The sequence below is a fragment of the Perca flavescens genome, chromosome 5 (assembly GCF_004354835.1).
Source record: "Perca flavescens isolate YP-PL-M2 chromosome 5, PFLA_1.0, whole genome shotgun sequence".
Taxonomy (NCBI): Eukaryota; Metazoa; Chordata; class Actinopteri; order Perciformes; family Percidae; genus Perca; species Perca flavescens.
This window is the reverse complement of record NC_041335.1, coordinates 12,813,402-12,837,904: the sequence shown is the minus strand read 5'-3', so window position 1 is coordinate 12,837,904 and position 24,503 is coordinate 12,813,402. Positions and strand designations below refer to the sequence as shown.

The 24,503-nt window shown below is 40.5% G+C and overlaps 2 protein-coding genes across 6 annotated transcripts; one reads left to right on the top strand and one right to left on the bottom strand.

Moving 5' to 3' along the window:
- Nucleotides 1–818: 818 nt before the first annotated feature.
- dgcr6 (DiGeorge syndrome critical region gene 6) lies at nucleotides 819–3,023 on the bottom strand. The gene is made up of 5 exons (XM_028578776.1): nucleotides 2,609–3,023; nucleotides 2,321–2,481; nucleotides 1,996–2,096; nucleotides 1,762–1,902; nucleotides 819–1,548 (listed from the first exon to the last, which is right to left on the bottom strand). Exons 1-5 carry the CDS (start codon nucleotides 2,710–2,712, stop codon nucleotides 1,471–1,473), a joined length of 585 nt encoding a protein of 194 aa, XP_028434577.1. The 5' UTR covers nucleotides 2,713–3,023; the 3' UTR covers nucleotides 819–1,470.
- On the top strand, nucleotides 2,365–23,497 carry rasal1 (RAS protein activator like 1). Of its 5 annotated transcripts, XM_028578773.1 has the most exons (22): nucleotides 2,365–2,598; nucleotides 3,640–3,675; nucleotides 3,990–4,046; nucleotides 5,716–5,829; nucleotides 6,194–6,255; nucleotides 7,900–8,029; nucleotides 9,186–9,267; nucleotides 9,549–9,689; nucleotides 9,836–9,927; nucleotides 10,760–10,877; nucleotides 11,272–11,425; nucleotides 14,665–14,729; nucleotides 14,979–15,091; nucleotides 16,602–16,794; nucleotides 16,945–17,082; nucleotides 18,620–18,764; nucleotides 19,409–19,581; nucleotides 20,567–20,704; nucleotides 21,299–21,434; nucleotides 22,022–22,142; nucleotides 22,734–22,810; nucleotides 22,977–23,497. In XM_028578773.1, the coding sequence occupies exons 4-22, from the start codon at nucleotides 5,780–5,782 to the stop codon at nucleotides 23,123–23,125; spliced, it is 2,277 nt and encodes a 758-aa protein (XP_028434574.1). In that variant the 5' UTR covers nucleotides 2,365–2,598; nucleotides 3,640–3,675; nucleotides 3,990–4,046; nucleotides 5,716–5,779; the 3' UTR covers nucleotides 23,126–23,497. The 5 variants fall into 5 exon arrangements, with proteins under 5 accessions (XP_028434574.1, XP_028434572.1, XP_028434573.1 ...); XM_028578771.1 differs by lacking the exon at nucleotides 2,365–2,598 and having other exon boundaries at nucleotides 3,253–3,675; XM_028578772.1 differs by lacking the exons at nucleotides 2,365–2,598; nucleotides 3,990–4,046 and having other exon boundaries at nucleotides 3,253–3,675.
- The last annotated feature ends 1,006 nt before the right edge of the window (nucleotides 23,498–24,503 follow it).

Below are 24,503 nucleotides of genomic sequence, written 5' to 3'. Positions count from 1 at the left end.
GGTCAGTAGTGCAGAGAAGATTGATGTGATAGGAGACCTGCTGTTGGGAAATCGTCAGAAGCTTAGCAGCAGCATTCTGGACCTCTGATGGTTCTCCTATGATGTAATGATGGATATAATAAATAACTCAATAGTCCAGTTGGGATCAAATAAACACAAATGTAATCATATCCATCTCAGTTTAAGACAGAACAGGCCTGAGTTTGTAAATGTTTCTCAATAGGGAAACAAGGCAAATATCTTTGCACACCCTGCGCAAATTGTACAGCCTTGTTTTCCTTCTAAAACTGTTATATTGCACATATTATGTTAAGTGTCTTTTTACATGCTTTTTATTGTATTATTTATATGCTGTATTTATGTTCTTGACTAAAGCAGTGCTAAAGCAGTGCTTAGTTTGTTGCCTTTTTAATATGTTTTATTGTTTACTGTATGCACTTTATACACCGAGGCAAATTCCTTGCAAGTATAAACATGCTCGGCAATAAATAACAACTCAATTCTGTTAAATCATTTACAAAAGACAAAGACATTTTCTTATTTTTAGAACTTTCGTTTTATGAAAACAAATGTTCATGTAATGGAAATGTCAAAATATTTAATGCTACCATCCATACTGGTTTAGATTATATGCAACATATATCATGAATTCAATTGTTCATTGTTGCTTATTTATGTGGGGCAATAATCAAAATACTGAAGAAAAAAAAAATTTGGGGTTGCCTCCACGCTTTTCACAGACAAATGCACGCATGAGCGGCCGGACCAGCTTTCAGAAAAAAGAACAGAGAAGCTCGGGTTACAACACACAGAGGGAGTGTGACTTAATTATCGGCTCTGGACGCCCTTACGAGTACAGCCCCTTTAAGCAACACTCCCATTTAAGAAAAAAAAGAAACTATGTAAATGTGTAGGGGTAAGCTCAAAATGTAATTTGCACCCCTAGTAGCAATGCAACTAAAACAAACTAAACAGATAAAAAACACAATACACATTAAAGTATCAACAGTAGCAAAACATACATGACACTCAGGAGGCCATCTCACTGCAGGAGGGTCGCAACAGTAATCCCATACATATTGACGCTCCACTATTTAATTGCGGGCAGAGCGGGCTCCCTCAACACTCTGCTTAAATATGTATAATATGTGTCTGTAAAGGACTTGCAACATATTCATTTCATAATTTCACAATGTGTGTCCTGGTATTTAAGAGCTTTACAATATGTTCAATCTGCTACTGCTCTCTCCCAGGACTGGAAACGTCTTCCTTGATCCACTCAAGAACCAGCCTTCTGGTGAATAGTACCCTTATAACAGCAAGTGGTAAACATGTTGTGAAAGAGAACCACGTTGACTGACACATGTTGACTGACACAAGTTGCATTCACAATTACTGGAATTTGAGCATACGCAATCTGTGGCCATTGCATGACTTTTACCCCTCTTTGGGCACAAACAGGCCTCTTGCTCAAATAATTCCAGATTGTGACTCCTTCTGTTGAAGCTTGAGGATCAGTTCAAGTAGGTTCATCTGCATTGTCAGCTCCTGAAATAACACAAAACAGTTGAAGGGCAATTAGTTAGGACACACATCGCCATCTGCTGGGCATTTGTCTGCATCACAAGGTGCATGTTGCTGATGCCACCTAGTCTCACTTGCCAGACCTATATCCAGAGCGCTGCGGAGTAGATGCTACCCTGCCATTTGTGGTGCTAGTATGCATTTAACTCCAGTGAGAGGACAGGTGGAGACGTTTACCTGAGGATTAGTGGTGATATAAAATCCGGGGACTCCTGCTTTCTCCAAGGTGTTTTGCTGGTCTATCACCTTTTGATCCATTTCGGCTACAATCTTCTTATCCATCATTCTTTGTTCCTCTCGCACACGAATTTCCAGAGCCTAACAGCATAACACACAACCATAAGTTAACCGAAAAAATGAATACAGCAATAACCATCAGCCCTTTTAGTTATCAGATGTAATGGGCCTTACCTCTTGCTCCGCTTGTTGGTTAGATTTGAGAAGCGCGAGGTTGTGAGACTTGCATGACTGCAAGGCATCTTTGTGTTTTCGTACAAGATCTTGTTTGAGTGCTACACACAAAAAAGAATAAATCAGTCAAGCATCACACGGACATTTGCACCCTTACACTGAGGGTCTATTCCAAGAAGCAGGTTTGGTACTTGCTATAGTTCTTGATTTGAGGGGATTTCTGGTTTTAATCAGCAATTATTCAGGTAACAGCCATGGGCTAGCTACTTGGAACAGGCCCTATTAGTTATTGCATGTTTTCCAAGAAACAGAGCAGAGCACCAACCTTGGTGTTCACAGTGCAGCTTTTGCCTCTGGTTGTACAGATTTTTCTCTGTGAGATGCTGAATATCCAGAAGCCCCTGCACAATCTCATAGACCGTCCCATCTATGAGTGCTAGAGCCAGGTCACCCAGCGTGCTGTAGGACAGGCGCTGCTGGAAGGAGCTAACCATAGAGAAAAAAACAACAACAATCATTACGTAAAGATGCAGTTTTAAATCGCCCTACAGCTCAAACTGATTACCACTACTCTGGATTCCGTGAATGAAGTCTCCCCCGAAGGTAACATTACCTTGGTAAATCTTTGACTAAGGTTTGCAGTTCAGATAACAGGTAGTAATGTCTTTCTTGGTGTTTTGTAGAATCGCCGTCAGTGACTGCGGGGTAACTCTCCATCTCCTTAAGTGGAAATATGAACACAGCAAAGGGACGTTGGTCAACACATTCAGCTAAGCTAGCTGAAAGTACCAGGATAATGAAACTATTTTATAGTTTAAAGTTCCCAGAAACAAGATACGTTGGTTATCTATTGGAGAGTACCCTGCACCGAATGACGTTCGTACGTGTAACCGTAACGCGGTTAAAGTTACTAAACCAACTCGTCTGGAAGAAAGTGGATAGTTTATTTTAGCTATGTGTTTATTAACTTCCATTCACACCACGGATGGTATAAAGAGGACCCCGGCCCGGGTCAAGCTGGCTGTCAAGATGCCTGTCTGTAATGGCGCGTGCAGTAGCTCAATGTGTGCGCCAGGGGGCGCACTGTATCACAGTAGAGACGCTCCTGAGGACCTGATTCAGGTATGATAACACATTTACGGGTAGTATAAATTAGCACGACAGCGTATGTAAACACATTTTTTTTTTAAATAAGGCAATAACGCCGATAACAAACAGATTGTGAACGATGTCAGATATGAAAACAAATAATCTCTAGTGTTGTTGTGACTGCAGGTTAATCGATCACGTTTATTTCAGAATGGACATTTCTGACAGGTCATTCATTTTGGCTCGTTTAAAAGAAGACCTGGTATAAGACTGACAACGCCAGAACACAGTAGGCTAGCTACTGTTTCCCAGACTGTGTGGCCCATTGTGTTCAACCTACTGGACTGACTGGGCTGCATGATGCGCGCCTGTGTCGCGCGCTACTGGTGGGCTGTGCTCCGTCACGCGCCGAAGGTGCCATGAAATGAAGAAAACTCACTTGCGGAGGGAAGGAGCACTATTTATAAGAGCGTGTATGGGAACATAGGAGAAATTGGATTAATAGCTTAGGCCTACTCGACTGAAAATGGCTAAAAACACATCTCTTTATTTTAGAATTGTCGAGGGCAGGAACCTCCCGGCCAAAGACGTGTAAGTAATTTCTGAATGGCATGTGCTTCTGTGCGCAAGTGTTATCTCTTGGAATATATAGCATACAGCATCGGAATTATTTAATAGCTACTTATCAGGTAATTGGAAAAGAGAAAAGTTTAGCCTGACATTTGAAACGCCAATTTCTGGTAAATTGTCTCCTGTAAATGAGCCTAATTGAAGGAATTAGAGGAGATGGTCTGTCTACTCGAATTTAAAGACAACTGTAAATTAAATTAAGCTTACCACCAGGCAAATTGACCGTGCTTATATCTCTCATACTGTCCTATCTTTTTTTTCTTATCATTCTTAAGCTCCGGAACCAGTGATCCATACTGTATTGTAAAAGTTGACAATGAAGTTGTGGCCAGGTGAGTTCTCTCCGATTATTAAATGAAGATCTGCATAATATGCGCATGCAGGAAAAGTAGGCTATCTTGTTTTACGTGGAGCTATAGCTGGAGACTATCTATTGCAGAGTATAAGTGCTCATATTTGTCATCACAGTTGTGATATTTGCGGTAATTAGTTTTCTGGATGAGCGCCCGCAACTCTGCACATGTGAACCCGGGTGGAGTGTGTATGATCGGGTGGTGGTGCCCACAGCGTGTCTCCTCCAACACATAGAACCTGATACTGGTCTGGCCTTTAAAACACCCGCATGGTAACCATGGAGAGGGTGCATCAATTATTGCAGGGAGATCCTAGTGTAGGCTAAGCAAGGAGAATGCTGGGAGCTGGTTCCGAGGTGTTCTCAGGTTAAGTGCAAGAGTAGAGATGATTTTATCCTCCAAAGTATTCAAATAAAAAAAAAAGAGGCTATTCTCAATCGCACCTATACAGTACAGTATATTATTTCAAAGTTGTGCTATTTGACACAGCTACCCAGATTTGTTTTTGTGTGTGCAAGAACATGGGCAGACTCTATTGTTCTATCTGGCACATACTGCAGACACTCACACTAATGATCTGGTACTTGTTGTGTTACTGGCCAACTGACTCCCCAAGTGTGATCTTCATGGATGATGTGGCTAGTAGATGGTGGTGGGAAGTACACGGCACAGTGCACTCTTAGAAAAAGAAAGGTTTATTATAACCATATAGGATTCTTAGATCCCTATTCTTTAAAATATTTTGAACCTTTTAACAACATGATACGATTGGTGTTGATGCTAAAACATTACTTTTGTTTGCTTTCTTTAAGAAATATATCAACCTGTTTTTCTATAAACTCTTTTTATTTAGGTGGTACAAAATCGGCAAAATTAGAATCTATATCAGGAACTACTCATGGAAGAATAAGTATACAAGACTACAAATCTGACCAGGGATTCAGTACCGACTTTCAGTACCTGACGTTTTTTTAATAAATTTTTTTTATACTTGGTGTTATATTTTTCAATCCAATATCCAAAAAGGTATTAAGGTTCCATACACAGCAGCGCTTGTAGACATAGGATAACTTATTTTGGCTTTAATAGCCCTTCATACAATGATATATCCAGAAAGCATACTGAAACCCACCTTGAGCCTTCTGTAGTTTTTAGGCAGGCCATTTTAACTTCCTCTCCTTTTCACCACGTGATCCTTTTAAAATAAAGCAATGCCCGTTTGTGGCGTTGCATATGTCGCTAAATTGTAAGCAGATTATCCAAAGAGGGATTTCTCAAATAGTTTAAAGGGAATCATGTTAAGGGCCCAGACAAGTAAAACTATCCAGGATATCACAAAACCACAGACATTTAGATAAAAGTCTGAAAAAGCAGACCTATCCTTTTTATCTTCTTTCCTCTGCCAATAATCATCTTGCAATCCCTTGGAGGGATTCCAATCCCCAGTATATTTAGCATATTACTGGAAAAAAAAGCATATCATCTGTCTACCCTCAAGTACACTTACAAAATAGGTAAGTAAGGGATTATGCAGTATAAGCCACATTTTCAATGATATCTGATTACTATGGTCTCTACTGTCGCATACGTTCATGTGATGTTTCTGCGTAAGGTCTGGTTAGCAAGCATGTGTGACTTCTCTTTTCAGGACTGCCACAGTGTGGAAGAACCTCAGTCCTTTCTGGGGTGAGGAGTACACACTGCACCTCCCGATGGGATTCCACTCTCTCTCCTTTCATGTCATGGACGAAGACACGATTGGGTAACACTGTCATCCAAAGCTGTACCAAAATGAATCCATATTCTTGACTGACGGAGTTTGCCAGTTGATTTATGGTCCTCCGAGCCATGAGTGTTTGCTTAAACTTGCCTCATGAGTAAGCCAACATAGATCTCCTGTAAAGTCTAAATGTTTTTTGGATGAAAAAAAGCTTTAAATAAACAAACATCATCAGGCAGACGGTCGCCCAGATTGAGTGATTCAATTGTTTTTCTTTCCTCTTCTCGTGACCACCGGTAGTCTAATCAGCTCATTTAACGCTGGCAAGATCAAACAACTTGGAAAGTATTTTAAGTAGCTTCTATCAAATAATCTCTTCTTTTCTCTCTCTTTTTTTTTTCTACAGCTATGATGATGTTATTGGAAAGATAACTCTGAGCAAAGAAGCCATTGCCTCTCAAGCTAAAGGTATGGCTGAACAAATCTGTTGCAGGATGGGTGCATGACCAAAGCTCATAGGTTAAACACACATGGCTTTACATGGCCGGGTCAAAGGTCTGAGAGACTGAGGAGACGTGTGCCCTTTTTTAGATGGAGACTCTGGGAATGTTTCTCAGTGCTCTCTCACACATTTCATTTGATTTGCTTACATTTACGTAAGAGTTGAGTTGTGCAAACGCACGGGCAATGAAATGAAAAAGCCGTCACATTGATACACGTGTAATGATGGCTCTCCTGGTGCTTGTCTGCATAAACTCTTCTTTTTTTTTCATTGTGCTTTACAAACTAAACTTTTCGGCAACATAAACCAAAGCATTTTAAAAGGCTTCAAAGCATTTCATGTCTGTCTCCTCTTCCAGAGGCTTTCACATTCAAGATATTAGTCACACTGTTTACCTCAGCGTGAACCTTGTCTTGGCTAGACATACGGCATTTAAAATATGGTATGTCGTGATGAAGTTGCCATTTTATGAAATTGCTCAAAGTGTTTACATGGGTATGTTTGCTGCATTCTGATGCGCCTCTCCTGAGAGCCACCTGGCGTGGCCTTCACTCGTGTGATTCATTGCTACGTGGTGGCACACTGAGTCAGTTACTCCCTCGCAGGAATATTCTCACAGCGTTGCCTTGACATTGTATCCTCGCTTATGTGTGATTTTTTCTCAAATGATAAAACACACTGAATATAACATGACTGACAAAACAATATCTATACTAAACTATCAAGGACTAGATTTTGTATTTACTGTGACTGCATGCCTTCACCTTGTGTTATACTCGCCAGCATCATAGACATTTTTGCACAACACTTGTTCAATTAAAATATGTACTTACTTAAATGCAGATAGATGATAAATTAGTTATATAATTACATCATCAACACTCCAAATCCTAAAATGACTCTTATTGAATAAGAGAAAGAAAGGTCCTCACAATTTTGAAGCTGGAGCTAGGGAATGCTTTGCTTTTTTGGTGCTTCAATGCTTAATTGATTATCAAAACAGTTAAAAGTTGACTGATTATTTTTCTGCAGATCAACTAATTGATTGATCGGCTAAAAGTGTCACCTCTGAATTCATTTCTGCTCTAGGATCTCTCAAATTGATCTTGTTCAACTCTCTGGTTTGCATCCTTAGTGTTAGAATAATGACATTATCAAGAATAGACAGAAACCACTGAAGTTATATCAAGTTCATTTTTACTTGTGAACTCAACAAGGAGCCAGTCTCAGCACTACAGAATAGTACAGACAATGACTAACGTAAGCCTCAAACAGTAGCTTATTTATGTGTGAAATACAATCATAATACAGAGTTTGATGTCGTCAGTTGTTATCTTGTCAGAGTCGATGACGTCTCCCTTATCTAGTCAGGGAGCGCCTGTTCTTTCCTCAGCATCACACCGTGCTCAGACAAGGACATGCAATGTCTCCATGTTATCTTGTTTAGAGTACTCAGTATAATATTTTTCTATGCAAACAGTTTAATAATAACAAGAGAAAAAAAAAAAATCAAAATGTTTCTACCACTTAGTTTCCGGGTTTGTTATCCTCTCTTAATGCTTGATGTTTGACAGGAGAGTTGTTTTAATGATTAATGTCTCCGTGGTCAGGACTAGATTGCTGGCTGAACCTGACCAGGGTCGACCCGGATGAAGAAGTCCAGGGAGAGATCCATCTGAGCCTGGAGCTGCTGAAAGTTACAGAGAAGATCAGCCTGCGATGTCAAGTCATCGAAGCCAGGTAACATCTTTGTGAGCTTTAAATCCTGCCGCTGCCACTGCTGGGAGGAAAATGACCTCAGAAACATTCCCAGTCTCCATCTAAAAAAGGGCACACGTCTCCTCAGTCTCTCAGACCTTTGACCCGGCCATGTAAAGCCATGTGTGTTTAACCTATGAGCTTTGGTCATGCACCCATCCTGCAACAGATTTGTTCAGCCATACCTTTAGCTTGAGAGCCAATGGTTTCTTTGCGCAGAGTTATCTTTCCAATAACATCATCATAGCTGTAGAAAAAAAGAGAGAGAAAAGAAGAGATTATTTGATAGAAGCTACTTAAAATACTTTCCAAGTTGATTGATCTTGCCAGCGTTAAATGAGCTGATTAGAGTACCGGTGGTCACGAGAAGAGGAAAGAAAAACAATTGAATCACTCAATCTGGGCGACCGTCTGCCTGATGATGTTTGTTTATTCAAAGCTTTTTTTCATCCAAAAAACATTTAGACTTTACAGGAGATCTATGTTGGCTTACTCATGAGGCAAGTTTAAGCAAAGACTCATGGCTCGGAGGACCATAAATCAACTGGCAAACTCCGTCAGTCAAGAATATGGATTCATTTTGGTACAGCTTTGGATGACAGTGTTACCTTCATGGCCAGGTCATGTTTGTAAATGAGAAGTTGTTCTCAAGCAGTTTACCTGGATAAATAAAGGTTTAAAAAAAAAAAAAAAAAAAAACGGTGTACATGTAGCTTTAAGAGGATTAAACTGGTCATCAGTCAGAAGTCACATTACTATAGCTGAAACCCGGCCGTGTATCATCGCTCTTTCTGTGCTGAAATATTATCCCCATCGCCCCGCAGGCCTCCACACTCCCCTATCTGAGTCATACTGCCACTATCACACCACTCACTGCCCCATCTGTGCGTCCCAGGCTACAATCTCTTCCTCTCAGGCAGGGCACTAATGAGCATGTCAATCAGAGCTCGACACTGTGTTATTCAAACATGCATTGGATTAATGTGAATCAAGCTCGAAGGAATAAGGTCAAGTGGAAAGCAGTTTTTTTTGTTTTTTTTTAACTAATTTCATTTGCAGAACGGGTAATCTGAGTTTGTTGAGCATTTCGAGTGTATTGATCAGTTGTGTTGTCCTTTGGTCTGATCGATACCCACAGAGACTTGGCTCCGAGAGACATTTCTGGAACCTCTGATCCATTCACAAGAGTTATTTTCAACAACCACAGTGCAGAGACCTCGGTGAGCTCTACGTGCGTGCATGTGTATAGTATGTATTGGTTTCAGTGGAGCCAGAAGTACATGTCCTGCCATTAATTAAGGAAATGATGTTCAGGGTTCCCCCAAGTGTATTGCAAGCCTGGTGGCCTACAGGGCCTAAGTCTCTGGGAATCATTTTTTAAATGTATTTTCAATATGTTTTTGAAACTACAGTTACAGTGGAGCAGCTTAGATGTAGTCATATTGTACAAATGTAAGGTTTTAGGGTTTCCTAACACCCCAACCTGCTGTTTTTTTTTTAGATTATCAAGAAGACCCGTTTCCCTCACTGGGCAGAGACCCTGGAGCTGGAGCTGGATCCAGAGGAGCTGAGTGAGGAGGGGACTGTCACTGTGGAGGTCTGGGACTGGGACATGGTGGGCAAGAATGACTTTCTTGGAAAGGTAACAATGCTATAATATTGCTGATTTCACATTGTATCTCAAAAAAATAGGCTTCACATGGAAGTTCAGTATTTCCCAGCATAAAATGTAAAAAGTTGAAAAATATGTAATGATAATGTATACTTGTTTGTTCTACCTTTCCACAGGTGGAAATCCCTTTTGCTTGTTTGCACAAGACACCTCCGTTAGATGGCTGGTTCCGTTTGCTTCCCCTGGGAAACAACGAGGTTGATGCTGGGTGAGGATTATAGGTGTGCTTGTTTGTCCAATGGGGCGTGTGTTTGTATAACTGAGTCAAGCATTGCTCATTAGCAATTTTTTAATACTCAAGTTAAGCAGCAATCAGTCTTTTTAAAATGCACTCAAGCAAAGTATTTGTTACCGTCCATACTCACAGGACACAGTCAGCTCTCTTACTGCTTCTGTTAGTGGAGATAATTTTAGAACAAAGAGAGCTGAGTGAACCGCCAAAGGATATTGTTTATTAGGAAATGAGTCAAACTTTTTTTAGTGGCGCACACTGCTGAGTAGAAGCTGGTTAGAGATCTACTTTCCCCACAATAAAAAAAAAGTAATATCATGGGAAAAGATATCCCCGCTGGGACTATATGTTTTGACAGTTTTCTTATTTCTAGCAATGTCATTCCTTCATTGGTAAGCCTGTTATAATATTATTTGGTATTATCCGGGTTTCACCTTACAAAAATATAGACATTTTTGTAGATCATTTAAAAAAAGGGAATTGCATGCAACTATACTAAAACAGTCTAATTACTTTCAGTGGATTTCACACACTTCGTACAGTCCTACGCGAAAACAGTGCACATGACATTGCAATTTTTAAACAAAGCCACAGAAAATCAAGTGTCCTTGGTTGGCCTCACTTGCAGAAAAGCAAAGTAACCCGGAGCTCATTTGTTTGAAAGATTCATCTTTTTCACATACTATTCTGGTTGCTTTTCATAGACACGTTTACAAGATGTTTTTTTAAATGAGAGCTTACCTCACAATAAAATGCAGAAAATATCCTTTTTTTTTTTTATTCTGTGGCATTTTTCCTCTGTTGCCAGTGGCAAGCTGGGGGCGCTGCGTCTGAAGGTGCGTTTGGTGGAGGATCGGATCTTGCCATCTGTGTACTATCAGCCGCTCATTCACCTTCTGGTGGAGTCAGTCATCTCCCCGACAGAGGTCAGCATCTTCTGTCCTGAAAAGCATTTAAACTCATTAATTCTGTGTTGTCTTTTCGACGACAGAAAAACTCTTTGCCCATGTAAGCAGTAGGGCTGTTTGATTATGAAAAAAATCATAATTATTTTGGTTATTGAACTTAAAGAAAAAAACTGTTAAAAAACATCAACAGTGAAAACAGAGAAATGTAAAATTTGTCTTAATACTTTTCCCGTTTGAACATTTTTTCTTCAAATCAGAACACAAGACAAAATAAGAGTTGACTTGCAAAATGTAATGTGCAAAATATATTTTTTTTTTTCTCGATGACTTTGTTTTTATGATCATTAACATTTTGATTAATTGCACGGCCCTAGTCAGCAGTATGTGATGCCCTGAGTCCTCTTCCCACCAGGTGGAGGATAGCAGTGCTCTGACCATGCTGGAGGAGGTGAACACGGTTGAGAGCCGGCAGGATGTGGCGATGACCCTGGTGAAGATCTACCTGGGCCAGGGCCTGGTGGTGCCATTCCTGGATTACCTTAACACTCGGGAGGTCAACCACACCAGTAAGACTGAAGGAACAACATCGTCATTGTCAGTCAAAGCCATTACTAAGTAGCCTGATCCTACCAGACTCTGGTACATTTCATTTGTACAGAGAGTTTGGCCACTCTCCATTGACAAGTGTTAACTTCCTTCGTCGGGTTCTCTGTTTAAGTTTAAAACTATTGGATCTGCCCAGAGCCACTCTGGATATGCCATACCCAATCGCTAACGTTTGGTCGTGACGTCGGCTTAGCATCGCTAGCGTTCACCTTAGCCAACTCCTTCACCAATGGCTTCGCTCGCATCTTTCTCCGCCGCCATTACGGAACTACAACTCAAACTAGCGCACAACCTCAACGTCATCGTTCTCAGCCACTCTCTCTGTTCGCTGATTGGACCGGTAAAGATTTGGCCGGAGAAAACCTGCGAATATACCTCAAGCCCAGATGGAGTACTGAAGGAAAATGAAAATTGAGCGGAAGTACGTAGGAGGGCGGAGCCAGGCTAGTTAATCAGGGCAGGGTTACATATTCAATGTTACTTGCCCAAAGTAAATTTTTACTGGCCCCGATACAAATAATTGTTTTGTTAGGGGTTATCAAATAACGACAAAGACCCAAGTAAATTGTTATATTTGATCTTTATTTACAATGTATAAACACATCACGGACAGTGTATAGATGAGTTAAAGTTCCTACTGAAATTGGAGAATATTAAAAACAATGAAATAAAAAACTATCAAATCTAATTGCAATAATTATCTTACTGGAGGGACAGTGGTTTCTATATGTAATTACCATAGACAGTATATAATGGACCAATAGACCCCGTTGCTCTGGACGGAGACCAGTGAAGGCTATTAGAAGCACTTTTCCGGTGATGGCCAGCTTTACTGCGCAGCCTCCAACTGAGAGAATGTGACGTGAGCAACGTGTCTGAAAGTTGTAAGTCTTCTGGTAGCTGTGCCAAGAGAAATCTCAATCATTCCCAATCTTACAGATACGGAGACTGTAGGTGTATGTAAGGAGATAACATGGGCACAGGCTAATTATTGATCACTAACATGCTAGTTAACATTAGTAATTAAACCTAAACATCTCATGTAAGTCGAAACTGCCTGCGAGCTTCTCCTGTACTATACGGTAATTCCTCTACTATGCGACAGTAAGTCACTTGGTTATGACACAATCGTTAGCTTATTTTTACAAAAACGTCTGCTACGGAGCCATAACGTGAGGTACAAGGTAATGAAGCCTTTTATACATTGTCGTGTTTCTTTGGAACTAAACAACGGACAAATAGAGTCTTTAAACGCTTCAGATGTAAAGTTATTCGCAGTCAAGTGACGTAAAAAAAAAATGGCGGTCAGCGGAATGCTAACAGGAGGTGATGGCCAGTTAGCAACAAAATGGCGCCATGATGGCTCGAGTTCTGAAGCGAAGCTTACCCCCTTGGTAATTAGCTGCCATGCCATGCATTCTTCTTCTTCTTCTAACAAGACAGCCTCCAGTCACACCTCACTAGCACTATCTCAATTCTTGATTGGCCGACGGCACATTCAAATCAAATCATTCTCCAATGTGGGCAAGTGGAGGGCGGGGCAAGAGAACGAGAATTTTCTGATAGGATGAAAAGATTATTTAAACTTTTTTTTTTGTTGCCGTTTTACTTGCCATCGGCCAACCCTCATTGATGAACCCTGACACGTTTAGCTTGTAGCTTAGATAGCCGACTCATAATTGAACAAAGATGAAGTTTACAGTCTGCATTTTGTGGCTACATTGTATTTATTATGTATTTTTGTCAGCCAGAGAAGTAATATTTTATGTTTTTGCAACATTAGTGCCTACATATTTTTGCTCAAAACATTTCACATGCAACAACTGTGATTACATAATATGCAGTGTGCGTAAAACCTAAGTTTATCTCCGTTAGTCAGTGTTTGTATTAGTCACAGTTTGTGATGCTCCAGTTTACTGTATTGCTCCACTCTCCAGAAACCTTCTGAGGGGCTGCTTCTATTTAAACTCTGAACTGACATCAAGGTCTCTGAAGATTCATGTTCTGTGTGTGGGCAGTTCAAGTGTTCCAGCACTATATTTACTTCCCTGATGCCAATTATTTACTCACCCTACAGTCTTTTTATGGCTTCTCTGTGGTCTGTATTAGTCATGTACTTTGCCTCCGCACCACATCCCCATTGCTAATTCACACACAGTTGTGCTCTGGTCTTTGGGTTCTGTTTAGTTGGTGTAGTTTGAGATAATAAGCATAGTGCCTAGGTTTCCATAGCAACTCCACATGATCTGAAAGGTAACTGCTTGATCAGGAATAGATGGCAAAAACAGCCAGACATTAAAGCTGGAGAAAGAAAAGGAAAATAATGTACTGTACACCCACTAGGCAGCCAACCTGAATAGTTTCACAACTGTGGACCCGCAGAAGGATACAATCAAAATATTGCTCAACCAATCAGCGTGCAGCTCCTCTAAATATTCATGAGCAGACCATATAAGGCAGAAAAGCTCTGTTTCAGTCCAGTCCCATTTAACAGGGTAGCATTAGGGCTATAAAACAGAAAAAGAGACATTTTCAGCCCAACTAATGTTACATACCCTATTAGGAGACCTTAAGTAACAGCGTGAAATACTGTATATAACCATTCTATCACTCCTTTAAGTAAAGTTGCCAGCAAGATCAGTCTGCCCTCAGTTGTATCACTGGGCTCTGTGTTTCTAAAGCAGATACATTTTTGGGCTGATAAACACAATCAAACCGAAAAGAAAGCAAGAACACACCAGGCCTAAAGCTCCAATTGAAGGCAGGAACAGACAAAGAAGACGAATTTAATGAAGCACTGTCAGAGATTTTCATCAAGCATGATTATGTGCCTGATGACCCTCCTCTGTGAAAGCTTAAATGTTGCTTCATTACACTCATTAGGAGCTTTTAATAGAGTGGTGGGATCCTTTCTCTGTTTCTGTGCTCCGATACACATCAAACTCAGGGTCTTTTTTTAGGCCTTTTTCAGGGCATTGACAGACAGAGAGAAGACATGCAATGACATGCAGCAAACCAGAGACGTTGTGGTTCATGGTCAGCACCAGTGTTGTTTTTTTTCGCCCCCATGAGGAATTCAAAATAATGACAACATTAAAGGATGTTCAGTTATTTAAAATAGTTGCGCACTATAGCTTTAAATGATATTTTATTATTTACTATAAAACTAATCCATCTATTTTTTGTTTTACTCTCATAGCTGATCCAAACACTTTATTTCGCTCCAACTCCCTTTCCTCCAAGGCCATGGAACAGTTCATGAAGGTGCGTTGACATATCTGTTTTTATAGTCCTGTTTTATCAGGAATTGAAATTATTTCTAATCTTTTTTGTCAATCTTCCTGAATGGTCCCTTATCTCTATTAAATACACACTGAGTTGGTTAAATGTCTGCATCATACTGTAACTTGTTTACCCTTTGTACTATGCATATTTACACATTTAAAAAGAAGAATACCTGTAGCAAAGATGCAAATGAGATGTCCTCAACATATGGTTTTGTTTTGCTGTCAGGCTGTTGGCATGCTGTATCTGCATGAGGTGCTGAAGCCCGTCATCAACCGCATCTTTGATGAGAAGAAGTATATTGAGCTGGACCCATGTAAGATCGACCTGAACCGCACAAGGTAAAACAGACCTAAATATATATCCTGCTGGATCTTTCTATAAGATTATTATGTGACCTAAATTAGTCCAGATCTGCTTCACAGGTGCTTAAAGGTCCCAAATCATGCACCTTTTCAGGTTCATACCTGTATTTTGGTTTCTACTAGAACATGTTTTCATGCTTCAGTGTTAAAAAAAACACATTCTTCTTACTGTCTGTCTATATATATACGTATTCATCATCTGAAACGCTCTGTTTTAGCGCCTGTTTCTTTAAGCCTCTCTCCCGAAAAAGCCCAGTCTGCTTTGATTGGTCAGTGTTTTCGGGTCTTCCACAGCTGCACTCTCATTGTGCATTGTCATTGCAGATGGGGAATGACTGTAACAGCACTGTAGCAGCACTTTCTACCTATTTATATAGTATAGCTGTAATGTAGGAAAGCTTTTTTGCACACCTCTTTTGTCGGGTGCTAAGGATATGATCGAAAGTAGCAGATCAAAAAGTTTAGAGAAAATCCTGCACACTGACTGTTACGCAAGCAATAATTTATTAAGAAGACCTTCATCAGGTAAATAGTACAGCTGTGACATCACAACTGTACAGAACTCCTGACGCCTCATTTAAAGTCACAGTTTCTGAATATGGGCTGTGTGCATTTCTCTATGAATTGAATTTTGATACTTTCACATGGCTGAAACTAACGGTCATTTTCATAGTCGATTAATCTGTTGATTATTTCCTCGACTCATCAATTAGTTGTCTGATCTATAAAATGTCAGAAAATGGAAAAAAACTATTTTTTTTACCATTTTGAACAAAACTCATGTTTGGTCCACAACTCAAAGATATTCAGTTAACTGTCATAGAGGAATAAAGAAACTAGAAAATATTCAGAAGCTGGAATAGGAGAAGTTTTACTTTTCTTTCTTAAAAAATTACTCAAAATGAATAATCAATTATCAAAATATTGGGTGATCAATTGCCTGCTTTAAAAAAGAAAAGAAAAAAAAGACATGCAAATCTCACTTTATACGATATGGGACTTTTAAGCCATACAAGTGGGAGTTGTAGTTCACAATCTATGTGTTAAAATGGTCAAATGGAAAAGCCGCCACAGGAGACTGCTCACTTCTTTTACACTTTACCCCTGAGAGGAAGACATCAATGTGAGAAAATGAAAAAGGAAAAGGAATTTAAAAAGGGGGAAGGCTGTTGCTTGGCAACTGCTATGAATCCCCTGAGAGGTCTATCTCTGACATGGAGGGAGATGGAGGATCTAATGTGCTTTATGTCTGCAGTAGATATGCCTGCCATCACCTTGTTTGTTGTCCCCACATATATATATATATATATATATATATATATATATATATATATATATATATATATATATATATATATCAGTTTTATTGTCGGAGAAATTAAAAACTATACACAATACAGGGTGCTTTGTCTTAGTACTGTGTATACTCTGTAGTTTTCCGACACAGGGATTTAGTCATTAACAATATCTTTCTGTTTCTCTGAAGGCGAATTTCATTTAAGGGTGCAGTGTCAGAGGCAGAGGTGCGGGACAGCAGTGTGGAGATGCTGCAGAGCTACTTAACCAGCATCATTGAATCAATTGTGGGCTCAGTCGATCAGTGTCCTCCTGTCATGAGAGTGGCCTTCAAACAGCTACACAAGAGAGTAGAGGAGCAATTTTCTGAACCTGAGAACGAGGTCAGTCCAGAGCAAAACACACAGAAGTAAAACACCTTTTCAGTGCATTTTGATACATCTGCAATGCGTGTGTTTTTAGAGATTTTAAAATGTGTACATTACCATTACATGTTTTCTATTCAGCTACATCTGTGTACTTCATTTCTACAGGATGTGAAGTATCTGGCCATCAGTGGATTCTTTTTCCTGCGTTTTTTTGCTCCTGCAATCCTCACGCCTAAACTGTTCCAGCTGAGGGATCAGCACGCTGATACGCGTACAAGCAGAACGCTGCTACTGCTGGCAAAGGTACGATTCACAACGCAGACATACGCACAGACACTGCTAAGAATAACTTGTTTCCAGACATCACACTTAACGAAGAAAAAAAACAAACAGTAAAGAGGGGGATGGACGTACAAGCTGCAGGGCCACATGCTGGTTGCCAACAGTGAGGAATTTTAATTTGCGAGTGTTAAACTTATAAATATAAATAGATAAAGCACTGAGCCGTCCCTTGCTTTTTCATCTTGTAATGTAATTACATAATGCTGCTAAGTCAGCAATATTTTTTCCCTCACAGTGTACTTTTACATTAGATTGAAATGGTAAACTATAAATATACGTACAATCAATAAAGCCGTCCAAATGTCCTGTTCTACACTGTTAGTGTCCCAGAGGCTGGATTTCATTCATTTTGACAGCTTAACCCCTTAACGCCGACTGTCGCTAATTTGCATCAAACCCCTTCCATTCCGACTGCAGGCGAGATAGCGTGTGTATTCCCCCGAATGCCGGTTTGTTTACATGCAATACATACCTCGGAACCTTTTGCATGCACTGGTTTCTCGTAGGACCGGTCGGAGTGGGAGATACATCCGTTTTTTTTGTAATTTTGTCAATTACAGTTTAGAAGTTCTAACAACTTTGTGACATGAATGAAATCTACTGTGTTTTATTAATTTTACCATTTTGTAAAGAATTTTACCATAATGCCTGTTGTCGCTAATTTGCATCATACCTAAATTTATATCTATTCCATATGCTATAGACAAATTAACAATCTCAACTTAATTTAGCATCAGCTTGGAGCCAGAAACACACATAATATTTTGTTTATATAATTGTGAATAAATTCAGGCGTCAAGGGGTTAAGATCATACACAGCACATCTGAACAGTGGATTGCTTCACCAACTACAACAAGTATGCAGTGGGTTTCAGTGTCATTGTTTGCCAAAAACTTTAAACAATACCCTCTCACATTATGCCCAGCTCAAACATCCCGTTTCATGTTGTGTCATGAAAATAGATCAAATTACAAAAGAAGACACCATCGAAAAAACATTTCCTTGTGATTGGCAGGAAAGGCGTCTGGTAGGATATAACTGAGCTCGCCATGCTTTTCAATGGAAGGGACCCCCGACTGCTGACATAAACACCCTTGATTTCATTAAAAACGGGGTGTCATAGTCACATATCACAAGAAAAGTGAAACCTTGTTGTTCTCCCACGCGTGGGTTCTGTGGTTGCTGTCCATGGTGCTGAAGTGCTGTTGCCATGGGTCCTCTACAGAGAAAGGGAACAGGCTATTTTTACCTCTGTGTGCGCTGCGACCAGACTGCGGTTCAAAGCCGAGCATCAGAGAGGCACTTCCTCCTCGCCCTAGGCCAGGTGTGGGCCGCACAAAGGGCCTCACAGCATGCTTGGCCTCAGGGACCCTTTTGATCTCCGACTTTGAGATACGCAATCAATCACACTTCCGAGTTCTGTCATTTACTGGGGATTTTGATGTGCTGAAGATGTGAGTGTTGAGTGGACATTGTGTCTTGATTTTGTTTCACCAGGCATTGCAAAGCGTCGGGAACTTGGGGCTACAGCTGGGTCACGGAAAGGAGCAGTGGATGGCGCCTCTTCATCCCATCATCCTACGCAGTGTGGCCTCTGTCAAAGACTTTCTGGACAAGTTGATCGACATAGATCATGACATTGGTAAGGCTGACAATAGTGAATGCGCCGCTGAACTTAAAAGGAAAGCAGGTCATGCTGTTGAGCTAATCAGCCACAGGCCAGCTGCTAGCGTAGCGGCTCCCAGCTGACATCAGGATTGAGCAAAACAATACTGCAGTGGCTAAATATTCATAACTAGCTACAAGCCTAGAAACAAGACGACATGGTTAACGAGTTGGCAGGGAGCTGGAGTGCGAAGCCGAAGGCATTTTTTACACGCCACACTGGTTCCCCAACATGTCTTGCTGTCATGTGTCAGTGAAACTGTTGTTGCCAAACTTCTTCCCCCTCTGATATATCATGTTTCAGTTGCCTCCTGCACATCACACACACTATTTTCTCTTAAAAGGCCAGTTTGACATTTAATGCTCTTCAGGTGGATTTGTTGGACAGAAGTGGACGCTTATTATGCCTCTTTGAAGCTCTCGTTCACGTGGTGATGAAGGAGGCTGAGGCGCCATCAGTAACAAAGTGCTGAAAATGAAGACTTGTACTGTAGTTTGACAATAGAACACACTCTGTTTATTGTCGCAGCACCACTTTGTGTCTGTATGGATGAACATGCCATTAGAGTGTTTCTCTACAGTACATTCTTTGTTTAAAACTTTTTTAACTTCATCCTGCAGTGTCTGAGGTGCCACAGAGGGCTGTATTCATGCCCTCAGTCACGGTTAAAGAGGGGTACCTCCACAAACACAAGGCAGAGGGACCCCAACTGCTATCCCGCTTTGCCTTTAAGAAACGCTACTTCTGGCTGACTAGTGAGACGCTGTCCTACGCCAAGACGTCTGATTGGCAGGTTGGTACCGAACTAGTGGGTTATACCTTCATATTGTTTATATTGACATATGTTTATCTACTTTACTAGCCATGTTGGCAACCGGCCACTGTTTCAGATTTGTATCATTTGGCTCAGTAGTCTTCTACTGGGACATCTGGATCAAAAAACAAGTCTGCCACATACATTTCTTCTCCTCGTTTTATATACAAGCCAAAAACCGAGGGAGTAAACTTTGAATCAAAGTCATGTGAAAGTGGCTCATCCATTATTAGAAGCTGATATGCACTCTGATGAAATGAAATGGATTACTCACACGTTGAAGGGCGTTTATAAACTTGGCTCATAAAAAGAGGAAACATTTCAGTCCTCCCCAGCTCGCTTGTATTGTACTTGTGTTGATCTCCTTGTGAGAACATCATTAGTGTTATTACCATGTGGTCCCTCACCTTGTGATAATGATCTCCTCTCATTCACCAGCCAGAGACTGAGAGCAAGAGAGCGAGAGAGCGACAGAGAGAGATAGAGAGAGAGAGAGAGAGAGAGAGAGAGAGAGAGAGAGAGAGAGAGAGAGAGAGAAAAAGTAAAAAGCTCTTTGAGCCAGTCTCGGCTTTGTGTGACAGGAATAAAGGCAAGGGGTAATTGAAGGCTGTGGATATTCATGCTTACATTGCAAATCAGATCGCAGACAATATCCTGGCCCCTTAAAAGCGAGCTCCCATTGGAAGTGGCTGATTTACACTTTAAAGGGGCCTTTCCTGCGTCGCTAATCTCATCTTCACTTCCTCCTTGTTTCGCATTGCCCCTCCTCGCCTAATGTGTGCAAAATATTTCTGTATTAGACACTGATCCAGTAATTTGCTCTGTGATCAAATGTCACTTTTATTTATTTTTTACTTAAACCTCTGTGTACACAACCTAGGGCGAAAAAAAGCACAATGCATCATTAGCGGCCTGCATACTTGTATTAATTGGTGTGCTTTGGTTTGTGGCCTAATTGTTGCAGGTGCGCTCCTCGATCCCTATTCGTTGCGTGTGCGCCGTGGAGAGGGTGGATGAAAATGCCTTTCAGCAGCAGAATGTAATGCAGGTCATCACCCAGGACAACGACGGGCAGCTGCACACCATGTACATCCAGTGCAAGGTGCATTGGTACTGACACCAGTCAGCCACCAACAAAGTTCTTTCCTTTTTCCGTTCCAGTTTCAGGAAAATGTTTTTTTTTTTTTTGGGATTAGCACAGATGTAAACTTACTTTATTTTTTTCAGAATCAGAATCAGAACTAGAAAAGGCTTTCTTCTCACAATAAGTTGCACCTAATGTGGAAGTTGCCTTGGTGATTGGTGCATACATAAACAAACAAAACACATTAAACATTAATATGAAATACGCAATACATACAGAAACCTATATATACAAAATAGCTGTTTTGCATAAGAAAGAGGAGGCTGGATGGGTTGAGTGCAGAATGTGCACTTTTTTTTTTACTGCGTCACGAAGCTTTGAGGTCTAATACAATTTTGCTGACAATGGTTTTTGCCATAAAAATAGATTTCATGTAACATTTAATTGCTAGATTAAGAAGATTAGGCGTAGACATGGGAAAACTTAATTTACTTGATGAAGGATTATCAGTTGATTACTTATGGATAGCAACATCTTTTTCCTGCTTTGATTTCAGAATGACTTCAAGAGACCACCAAATGAATGGTCCATGTTATGTTTGTGTCTGTGTAGAATGTGAACGAGTTGAACCAGTGGCTGTCGGCTATCAGGAAAGTCAGCATCTACAATGAGCGCATGCTGCCCTCTTTCCACCCAGGGGCTCATCGCAGCGGCAAGTGGACCTGCTGCCTGCAGGCGGGCCGTGCTGGTAATCCTGCTTTTATTACTTCTGATAGCTGCTCAGACTTTAAAACCCTTCCATTAGGATTTAGGATGTAGGTTAAATGTCTAACCTACAGTATTTTTAAACTACACCGTAGACTCCCCCCAGAAGGATCATCAGGAATTAACAGCATCTCAGCGCATAAGCAGTATTGGCTGTTAGCTGGTTTCAAAGATTGAATAAGCTCCTGGCGATCCATATTGAATGACTAAACCCTCAATTTGTAGCTGCAATGTTTTTGTAGCGTCATTGGAGCGAGAGTTCTGAGAATTGTGCAATTTTCTCTGGCCAATTCCATTTAGTCACTGTCTGAAAGCTACATCTGATGACTTTTCTTGTGTTGCTTTTCGCAGTCCTGAACAACAGGATCGTACCCGGGCAACACATCACTCATGTGTTTCCAGCGTAATAGGCCTATACCAGATTTTGGGTTTTTTTTTCCACCGAGCTATTTAAACACTCATTTTACACACTTGTAGTACTATGAGACTTCCATCAAATTGTCAAGTTGAAGGATATGTTAAGAGGTCCACATGTGAAGCACTGCTGTTGAATAAAAGGCTGGCTCTCAGTTACAGGCTGCAGTAGAACCCACTCAGCTGTGACCCTGGGTGACTGGAGTGACCCGCTGGATCCCGACGTCGAGACGCAGACCATTTACAAGCAGCTCCTCCAGGGCAGAGACAAACTCAGGTCGGTGGGGAAAACATCCTCAGCCTGGATGTAGTTCATTAACTGTACACTAGAGGTCAATGTTGCAACACAGGATTGCTCTGCTGCTGCTGCTGCTGCTGCTTGACAATACAATCAAATGTTTAACTGTCACACTATGGCAGCGTTTTTCCTGCTAAAGAGTTTTTAGCCAGCCCCAAACGATAAACACCAGCACCAAAATGACAAGAATTGAGAATAAAAATAGCAATTCAAATCCTCTCTAAATGTGTTTAAGAGCAATTCACCAAAGAACTGTTGAACAAGCAGAACATAAACTTGAATATGAGCGCTGTTCTCAGTTTTATCTCATCTCAGTCAGGCTGTACCGGACTCTCCCAGTGATTTATTTAAATATAAATATTTTTTTTCTTTTTAACCAGTTTTGTTAATTGGGGTTTTAATTTACTCAAACATAGTATACATTTTTGTTTATCAAATTTGTCAGAAATAACAGGAAAATGCATTGATTTCTGTCAAATAAGGTAACACTGAGCCAGGAATGGGAAGACAAAGCAGCTTCTGGAGAATAGTCAGTGATCATATGATTATTGTTTGTTACTGATACTGCAGGAAAAAATATGTGGAGATGCCAGACGCTGATCAGACGTCCAGCAATAAAGAAAAGATCAACTGTGACGCTCCCCCAGGTGAGGCTGCAGTCATGCATCCAAACTGTACATTTTCTGCCATGGAAGGATCCTCACTAATGTGTATGGCCTCGTGTTGTTATTATTATTATTATTATTATTATTATTATTATTATTATTATTATCTATTTTTGTTTGATAGCATTGTACACTTTCTGCCTCACAGATGGTGCAGAATGCAATGTTCAGTTGTCGAAGCCAGGTCCGAGCGTTGCTGCTCGGCTGTTGGCAGTGATAGAGGATCTGGAGCAGGCTCACGCCACTTTCCAGCGCCGAGAAATAGAGGAAGGCACCAGTGTCATTCTGAATCTCTAGACTCGACACAGGCTGGGATCCACTACTAATGCCTGAACAGAAAGGGGGGGGCCCGGCATCCTGTACCAACACGAGCGAGCATCAGAAAGTCACTCTCTCGACTGTGAGGGAGACAAAGTGGCCACAGGGTGCAACCTCTTCCAGCTTTTTAGTACATTCCCCGCTGTAAAGGACAGAGGGAATTCTGCCACTTTGAATCTCTTTGTATTCTCTAAAGTGCCACCGACTTCAACAGCGCCGGGGAGAGATCATGATACTTTAGCGATAAAGGGGGGGCGAGGGACTTTGAAGCACGATCTGACTTGATATTTTTTATGTAGATAACAAGCAATCTCCTGCATGGCCTGCATTCAACCACTTGTTGTGAAATGTGAAAAAAAACAAGCTTTTATATTTTGAGATACTGTACGTGGCCTCAGTCAGGTTCACACATTTTTATGCAAAAAGCTTGTTGTAGTGTAATCTACAGTACCTGAATGTAAGGTGTTTTGAAATTGTTTTTATCAATGTTTTGTATTTTATTGAGGCAATTTTTCACATGTAGCAGTGACATTAATGTTATAGGTCATACCACCATTAGTGTATGAAATGCTGTTGCACATGCCACAGCATAACGCTGCCTGTACAGTGAGCAAAACTGAATATTATTTTAATCGTTGCTTTGGTCCCTTTATACAAAACAATGTGCTTTTGTTTGGTGCTACGGCCAGCCAACTTAAATGTTTGGTTCGGATGTAATTTGCATTTTTAGAATGTACTTACACTCGATGTAGCCATACATGTTATAAGGGTAACATTTCATTTACCTGGTAATATAAAGTTCATACATATAACTGAGGCAATAGAACTAACAATGTTAGGGTTAGTTTTTCAATTTGATAAGTTTACATTTTCTTGAGATTTTGGGGGTTGTATTTGGCTCACAGATGTCAGGATATATTTGAGATGCCAAATTTGTTTTTAAAAATGTAGGTGCTTCAAAATTCATTAAAAAAAATTTTTTTTAAATGATTTTTGAAGCACTCAAATCACGCAATTTCTTTGACATATCTGTGACACACAAACTGTACATGGACATGTTGGAAAGCCATTTCCCATAGAGCGAGTAGTGTGGCTGTCTTTCCCTTAAACAGAGGCCACCCTCCCTCTGGAGCTGATAACATATTACATTATAGTTACAGCTACTGTAGCGTCTGTCTTTCTTTTAGAGGAAGAACCGTGGCATATTTATGTCTGCTTTTAGATGTTACACTATAGCACACATGCCAGACATGACAATCAATATTTTACATTCTCGACTAAACTAGAGTAAACATCAGATGTCGCTTGTGGACTTGATATTCCCTGAGTGAGGGCTTTTATTCTGAAAAAAGAAAAG

Coding starts and splice junctions, on each gene's coding strand:
- rasal1 (XM_028578771.1), top strand. CDS start 3,611: ATGGCTAAAAACACATCTCTTTATTTTAGAATTGTCGAGGGCAGGAAC. Junction 19,582..20,566: donor CCAAGACGTCTGATTGGCAG/GTTGGTACCGAA, acceptor TAATTGTTGCAG/GTGCGCTCCTCGATCCCTAT. Junction 20,705..21,298: donor CCATGTACATCCAGTGCAAG/GTGCATTGGTAC, acceptor GTGTCTGTGTAG/AATGTGAACGAGTTGAACCA.
- dgcr6 (XM_028578776.1), bottom strand. CDS start 2,712: ATGGAGAGTTACCCCGCAGTCACTGACGGCGATTCTACAAAACACCAA. Junction 2,482..2,608: donor TTAGTCAAAGATTTACCAAG/GTAATGTTACCT, acceptor CTCTATGGTTAG/CTCCTTCCAGCAGCGCCTGT. Junction 1,903..1,995: donor ACCAACAAGCGGAGCAAGAG/GTAAGGCCCATT, acceptor TTATGCTGTTAG/GCTCTGGAAATTCGTGTGCG.